Consider the following 8,754-nt stretch of genomic DNA (forward strand, 5'->3'; position numbering starts at 1 on the left):
TTGAAGAAAATTTCTCCAATTTGAACGACCATAAACTTGGACCCCATGCATTTCCGGTCTGTTAAACCAATTCATTTACATCAAGATTGTTTATTTATGTCTTAGATATCCTCATTGAGCTGAACATACTGAATGGGGAACATAATCACATGTTTATTGATGTTGTTAGATGGCACATCAAACAAACTTTGATATGCTACCCAAGACTTAAATTTCACATTTCGTTTAAAGCTTTCACAAGATACATAACTATAATAATGGAAGCGCACCCCATGGTCTTCTAAGCTCAGAGTAGTGTTTAAAGGAGAAAACTAATATTTAACAAAAGATGCATTCATGTTCTTTTTGTCAATTGAACGATGGAGATGTACACAAACATTAAGGCTGCTCAAAAGAACATTTGACGCACAAACACCTGAATGCAATAGCTATGAACCGCCTCTTGCTCGATATAGTTCCCTCAAGGTCTCGATCACAGGCTGAAAACCTGTCCGCAATGGAAAAACTGATACCACTCGTAGATGTCGTGCATTTCCATTCTTTGGTTGGGACAAGGTGATCTTCAACATCTCTCCCTCCAAAGCATTACCGGCAGACGCGGCTGCATAAAAGAATTCTCAAAAAGTCAGAATCCTCTTCATATGGCCCAACAAAACACTGTAAGATGCACTTACAAGATTCTTGGAAAAAAATTTATGGACCATGACCAAATACTCTCTCTTTTCCATTTAACATGAGAATTTTAAGATACTAATTGAACTTATATATTACATTTAGCAATAGTAGAAGAAAATAATTAAATGATTGTTGGAGTATAGTTAGATGGAGAAACATTGCAACAAAAATATGAAATTTGAATAAGATTAATAAATTAGAATACTTGAAAGTCAAGAAAGTCGTGTGGCAATAAAATAGTGCCAAATGTCAACCATCTTGGGACATCTCCAAATAAAAAGAGTTATCCCATAAATTGGGACAGAGGGAGTAAGTGTCATTAGAATTTTCAATTCCTACAGAAACATTGCCCCGTCATCTCCTACCTCTTTCATTCTTTTTTGTTTCCTAGAATTCCTAAAGCATAAGGAAAACAAAATTTAGAACTCATATTGATGACAGAGGCAAGTATAAAAAGTGTGCTTTTCATTTACTACTACAGTCAAACCTGTCTCTAACAACATTTCACTATAACGGCTAAATTTTCTTTGGAACTGACTTTCATATTATATTTTAGTATACTCTCTACAGCATCTCATTATAGCAGCCAAAAATATCCTGCAAACAATGCCGTTGTGTAATTTCAAGCATAAGTGAAATTGCCATTGTAAACTGCAAACTGGAAGAGGTTGTTTATGATAGACCCTCCACTCAAGAGAAGTGAAATCAAAGCCAGATTGAAAAGAAAATAACGATAACAAAATAGCAAGAGAAACAAAACAAAATAAGCCGCAGGAAATAGTAAAAACAACAACATACCAATGAAAAATCCCGTTGGGTATACTAACTAATACTACTAAATGAGGAGAGTAGACTAGCCCATGTCTCAACCACATAAAAGTAAAACAACACTCGATTACTTACCTTCTAGCCTAATACTTGACCTCCATACCTTCCCAAATCTTCAATAAGCTGAAGATATGTCATGTTTTGTCTAATCACCTTTCCCAGTTCTTCTTAAACGTCCTTTTACCTCTCCTAAAACCCGCTATAGACAACCTCTCGACTACTCACTACCCTTCTAACCTAATTCTCGCCTTTCATACCTTCCTATGTAGGGTCATGTCGTAGTAAGCAAATTATATGTCATGTTCTCTCTAATCACCTCCCTAGTCCTTCTTAAGCCTACTTCGACCTCTCCTTGTGTAGGGTCATGTTGTAGTAAGCAAACTATGTGTCATGTTCTTTCTAATCACCTCCCTAGTTCTTCTTAAGCCTACTTCTACCTCTCCTTGTGTAGGGTAATGTCGTAGTAAGCAAAATATGTGTTTTAGTATATTTTATCTAATCACCTCCCTAGTTCTTTAAGCCTACTTCTACCTCTCCTAAAAACCTCTATAACCAGCCCATCAGACACCTCCTAAATGATGCATCAGTGCAATTTTAAAAGATAAAAAAGGAAATTAAGAGGGAAAAAGGGAGATTAATCAAAGTTACCAGCAAAAGGGTGAGTCTTGGCAAAATCAAAGAACTCATCAGCAGAACAACCAAACAAAACCCTAGCCGCCCTATCAAACATTATCACCACAACCACTCTTTTCCCAGTAGCTATCGACATCTGCAAAAAAACCCAAAATCACCCACAGAAAAAAATCAAATCTTTGACAAAAACCAACAAAAAAGCATCAAAATTGCACACAACAACACAAAAAGAAAAAGAAAAATTCACATACAAGAACACGAAAGAGGCGTTTGGAACCAGAAGAAGCAGAGTTAAAGTTGCAATTTTTGCAAAAGGGTATTGAAGATGATGATGAAGAAGAAGAATTGGGGATATGGGTATTTGGAGAAGGTTCAGGTAGAGTCTTTTCACATATAGAACAGACTGTGTAAAAGAGATTGTTGTGATCAATGGCTACCACCATGGAATTTAGTGTTATTGGTTGTTTATCATTGTTAGGTTCTTCTACTAATGGTCTTTTTCTGGGGTTTGTTTGGCTGTTGTTATTGTAGCTTTCTGGATTCATTGATGGAGTTTTTATTGTTCAGAATATTCAGTTTGTTCAAGAAAATGGTATAGTGGACTGGAAGGTGAAAGACTCATGCTATGAGTAAAAAAGCACTTGGTTGGGGAATGGTGTGTTGGGCAAGAAAGAGAGGTACAAATTCTATTTTTTTTCCTTTCACAAAATAGGTTTGTAATATATTCAATGTAATTATATAAATGCCATCAAAAGAAATAAAATGAAAACTTATGGATTGACTCCATCATCTCCATTCGATAGGGCAAAAGAAAATAATGGAATAATAGTGAAGCTATACATATTACTCCTCAGATCATTATGAAAAGTCCGGTAAAAGTTTTGGAAAAAAGTGTCTGAAAATATCATTAAAAAAATTATTTGACTAACAGACACGAAAAACTGTGAAAATTGCCTAATTCCTCTTCAATGGCCCATAAATGCTAAGAAAATGGCATGGATCATAGTGATGCTATACATATTGTTCCCTCAGGTCATTACTGAGGGTCTTGTAGAGGTTTTGAAAAAAAGTGTCTGAAAAACGTATCACCAAAAAATTCATTGACTAACTCACACGAAAAACTGAGAAAATCATCTAATTCCTATTGTGTGTCCCCTAAATGCTAAAAAATAGTGTGGATCATGTTGAAACTATACGTATTGTTTCCCCAAGTCATTACGTAGGTTCCTCTAAATTTTTTGAAAAAAAGTATCCAAAAACCACCAAAAATTTAATTGACATTACACACAAAAAATTGTGAAAATTACCACATTCTTGTTGAATGACCCCTAAAAGCTAAAAAAAACGATGTGAATAATGGTGAGGTTATACGTATTGTTCTCCGAAATTATTCTGGAGGGTCCTCTAAAGGTTTTGGAAAACAAAATGCCCAAAAATTATATCACCAAACTTATTGACTAACACACACGAAAAAAATGAGAAAATCGCCTAATTCCTCTTGAGTGATCCCTAAATGCAAAAATAATAGTGTGGATCATAGTGAGGCTATACATATCATCCCCTTAGCTAATTACAGAGGTTCCTATAAATGTTTGCAAAATATGCGTTTGAACACCATATCATCAAAAAAATTCATTGACTAATACACACAGAAAAATTAAGAAAATCGTCTATTTTCTGTTGAGTGGCCACAAAATGCTAAAAAAATGGCAGGGATCATTGTGAGACTCTACGTATTGTCCCCCCGGGTCAATACGTAGGGTCCTATAAAGTTTTAAAAAAGAGTACCCGAAAATTCACCAAAAAGTTCATTGACAAACACACACAAAATACTAAGAAAATAGTCTAATTCCTATTGAGTGACCCATAAATGCTTAAAAATTGTGTAGATTAGGGTGAGACTATACGTATCCCCCCCACCCCCACCCCCACTCCCATGTCATTACGGAGGGTCCAATAAAGGTTTTGAAAAAAAAGTGTCCGAAAATCATATCACCAAAAAATCATTGACAAACACACACACAAAACTGAGAAAATCGTCTAATTTTTGTTAAATGGCCCCTAAATACTAAAAAAATAGTGTGGATTTATGTGAGACTATACATATTATTTCATAGGTCATTACGAAGGGTCCTGTAAAGGTTTTGGAAAATATGTGACCGAAAATCATAAATAGAAAAACTCATTGACTAACACAGAAGAAAAATTATGTTTTATCGTTATCTAAATAAAAAATTAGTGATGAGTTTACTCCGATCTTATATTTATAACATAAATTGTCCGTTAAAAAGCTACATGAATTTATTCAATTTAAATGATAAAATGAGATTAAGAAGAAAAAAATTATTCTCTACGACTTTATTAGTTAAAGTGACTTTAAAAGAAAGACAACAAGAATATGATTTTTTGAATGTAATATTTTTATTAGGAAAAAAATGTTTTAAAAGAAAAGTAATAATATACTTACTCGGAAAAGGGAATTTTTGATCCATTTAGTAACCGTAGGGATATTTCTGGACCAAAGTGTTAACGACAAGAGTATTTTTGAATCAAAGTATTGACAGTAGTGCACTTATGATCAAAGTATAAACGAGAGACATTTTTGCCTATTTCACATAGTTTACGGACATTTTTTTATATATCATTTTTAGTATATTCTAACCTACAAAAGTGCTAACTTATAGGATTCAAAATTTAATTTCAATCTATGATGTGTATTCTACTTAATTTGAAATATTACATTGAATTATCTATTACAACTACTTTACTTGCCTTGAAATATATTTTTTATTTTTTCCTAGATTGATAAAATCATTTTTCATTCATTTTATAGTTCTTACTATTAAATGCGAATATTTAAAAAGAAAATCCTCAATCTTTTAAATTGATGTTTTTTGTCGTTATTCTTTTTCCACTTTTCCATTGCCATAATATAATCTGTAAGAAACTAAATAAGGGTGCTACAGTGTTGACAACTTTTCTCATTTAAAGATTTCAAAGTCCTAGAAATATAGGCATATATGCTCCTCATTCTTTCACTATATCTCAAGATTCAGAGGTGATTTTTTTTTCTTTGTGCTTTCATTTCTCACATACACTCGAACCTATTTTCTTTAGGAAGCAAAGAGAATACAACAAAGTGTGTTCTTCCTCTGATACTTTCAAGAAGCAAACGAGAAGACGGACACAATTTTTCTTGTGAAGAAAATGCTTTTCTATGAAATTCAGACTTTTGATGCCAATGCTTGCACACACATTTGAAACGCAAGAATGTTTCCACATGCAATTTCATTAGAATATCAACTACTAGATCTTCTGGTAAAGAACCATGATTATTTAACTATATTTCTCATAACATCTCTTGTCATCATATATCTCCTCTTGTCATTAGATTCATATAAGATATTCGTGCAAAGAATTGTTATACTGATAACTTCCTACGGGCAATTACTGATCTGTTTGTCCTTTAAATGATAAATTGTACCGATCATGAGTGCTAACAAACTGTTTTTCATTTATCTCATTATTCAAAATGGAGCTATCTTCATCCTTCACTGACAATTTCATTTTTATGAAGTTTGACGTTGCAGACCTTGATGGCCTCTACATGTTCTGACTCTCTTCGTAAATCTCTTTTCCTTTTCTCTTAGAATTATTGGTTCTAGGAGCGCCACCAATGCTAAACGAAAAGGAAAAGAAGTTTATGAAGAGAGAAAAAACATGCAAAGAACATCAGGGTCCCTGACATCAAATTTATATTTTATGAAATTGCTAGTGAAGGCGATGACAATAACTCTATATCGACTAATGAGCTAAATGAAAAGCAGTTTGTGAGTATCATGATCATATACACTACAACAAATATGATATATAGCTATGAAATTATTAGCTACGACATAAAATTCGTCATTAATTGTTCACTTTTAGTGACAAAAATTATTTTTCGTGCTGAAATGTACACGGCAGATACTTTTGGTGACGAAACATAATAGTTCGTAGCAAAGTTTTGTCCACTAAAATTTCCCATCAAAAAATGTATTGACACCATTTATTGAGTACTGTCAGTCACGAATTTAAAGTTACCAGTGACACATTATTTCGTCAGTAATGATGTTTTTAATTTGTGACATATTATTTTTGTCACGACCCGATTTCTCGAGTCATGATGGCACCTACTATACCCTACTAGTAGATAAGTCAACCCGTAACCCAGAACATCAAGCAATGAGCAAAAGGGCAAAAACTAGCGAAAATAATAATCTAAACAAGGATAACAAAGCGGAAGCAACCCAAAATAAATATATACAGAAATCCCTCCCAGAACCTGGAAGTCACTAGTACAGAGCTATCTAATAAAGAGTACAAGTCCCAAAAGTGGACCACAACAGAGCGTGTCTCAAAGGCAACAAGACTAGCTAAATCAAAAGAAGAAGACAGAACAAACCCCAAAACGCCAAGTGCTCGCCCTCGTCTCCGAATCACAACTGCAAAAGGAGGCTGGAACTAATCACCGCTGGTAACTGGTACTGGGACCTGCATCACGAAATAGATGCAGAGCGTAGCATGAGTACCAACACAACAGGTACTCAGTAGGCATCATAGGCCGACTGAGCAAAAAGGGTAAAAACAATAAGAAAAGATAGAATCTAGACACAGAGAGGTCAAACGGATAAGAAAAGAAAGCATACGAGCATACCAGAACAAACTAAGTACAACTAGACTAAACCTAACTAGACCCCCATAAGCCCAGAAGATACACTCGTGCACAAGCTCAAATAAAACCTGAACGAACCCCCATAAGCCCGACAGGTACACGGAAAAGCTAAGTCTACTGAGAAAGAAGAAAATCGGGCTCTCAGCCCAAAGTAACTAAGATAATCCATCAGACTCCACCCAGCAGCAGTGCACTCCTAGCCCAGCTAGAAAGAGTGACCCTAGGGGGCACCCAACCAAACAGTCCACTCCCAGCCCAGCTAGAAAGAGGGACCCGTGAGTGAGGTAGATATCGCGAGTCGTCCTACCATGCAGTCAGCTCCCAGCCCAGCTAGAAAGAGCGACCCGGGGACACCCAGCCAGCAGCACACTCCCAACCCAGCTAGAAAGAGAGGTCCGGGGGCGATCGCCGATATCACCGAGTCTACCCAGCCAGCGATACGNAATGACCAAGAGGGTCATTACAATTTTTGTCTTAAAATTAATTAATTTTTAGACACAAAATAATTTCGTCAAAAAATATTCTAAATTTTAGCTATAAAAATTTAGATTTTATTGTAACATTTATTTTCGTCACTATTAATATAAACAATTGGTGACAATTATTTTATTGTCTCTAATCAACCTACGATTTAGTGACAACAAAAAATTGTCACAAAATATGTAAGGTATTAAATAGCGACGACTTAGAATTTGTAGTTGAATAATTCAACTATTTTCTAAAAAAAATTCATTTACGATTGTTCATAATTAGAGAATTTCATAAACGGTCCCTCAACTATTAAAGTAGGTCTAAAATTGTCCTATAACTATACATTATCATATTTGGTCCTTTAACTATTCAAAATATTATCATGTTTGGTCTCTTAATTATATACCTATCATTGTTAGTCTCTTGACTATGCATTTACTAGTTTTAGTCCTTTAAGTATTCAATAATTTATCATGTTTGGTCTCTTGACTATTTTTATACAAATAGAACTCATGTCTATGTGAAATTAGGTCTTTAACCCATTTTTTAGTTGTTTCTCTTTCCCACTACTTTTTCTTCAAATTACTCTGAAGAAAAGAACCTTACCTCAATGATTGAAAACAAAATTCACAGTAAAAGAAGATACAAGTCCTGATTCTTATTCAATGGAAGATGAAATGAAATATATTATTGCTACTAATGACTTGAGAATGCTAAAGTTTATTATAAAAAGAAAAATGTTAGTTGTAGAAAGAAATTTATTTATATTTAATAGAAATTGAATTTCCTGCAATTAGAATAAAATTTAAAAAAATTTACTTGTATATTTTGATTCCAAATTTTGTACTCCAACGATGTTATTAACGGGAATTTATTTGATATCTTAGAAGCTGAATTTATAAAATGGTAGATTTTCCACCATTTTTAAGATTTTTTTTAATTTTGAAATATATCAATTTTATTATTCTGTTCATTTGATTTTACGTAGAGAAATTGAATAATAATATCAAATCTTTTATTTATTTTATATGAAAAAATGAAAATTGAAATAAACTAAAAAAAATGAAAGCACAAATGAAAGAAATTAACCAACTAAAATTTTGAATATATTAAGATAAAGTACTATCATTGTGGGTATCAATATTTTTTTAAAATTTGATTTACCGATCGAAGTGAACCGAGTATTAATTAGTATTTCTTTTAATAAAGTCAAAAGTTTAATTTTATATAACTTTATAATTATACTGAATATTTTTTTAATTCAAAATAGTGTACACACTTGTGTATATACATGTATAATATTGTACAAAAGGTGCTTATATAAATTTTTATATTGTTATACATAATTAAACAACACATACACAAATCAATTAGATAATTTTTAAATAATGTAGCTGCACTTTATAAGTGTGTATAAACATTGATTATATACA

General features: G+C 33.1%; 1 protein-coding gene across 1 annotated transcript; it reads right to left on the reverse strand.

The window, feature by feature from the left end:
- Nucleotides 1–245: 245 nt before the first annotated feature.
- On the reverse strand, nt 246–2,809 carry LOC125874454 (uncharacterized). Its single transcript, XM_049555347.1, has 3 exons — nt 2,388–2,809; nt 2,152–2,272; nt 246–601 (listed from the first exon to the last, which is right to left on the reverse strand). The coding sequence occupies exons 1-3, from the start codon at nt 2,679–2,681 to the stop codon at nt 429–431; spliced, it is 588 nt and encodes a 195-aa protein (XP_049411304.1). The 5' UTR covers nt 2,682–2,809; the 3' UTR covers nt 246–428.
- Nucleotides 2,810–8,754: the final 5,945 nt, after the last annotated feature.

Source organism: Solanum stenotomum, chromosome 8 (assembly GCF_019186545.1).
Source record: "Solanum stenotomum isolate F172 chromosome 8, ASM1918654v1, whole genome shotgun sequence".
In the NCBI taxonomy this organism is placed as follows: domain Eukaryota; kingdom Viridiplantae; phylum Streptophyta; class Magnoliopsida; order Solanales; family Solanaceae; genus Solanum; species Solanum stenotomum.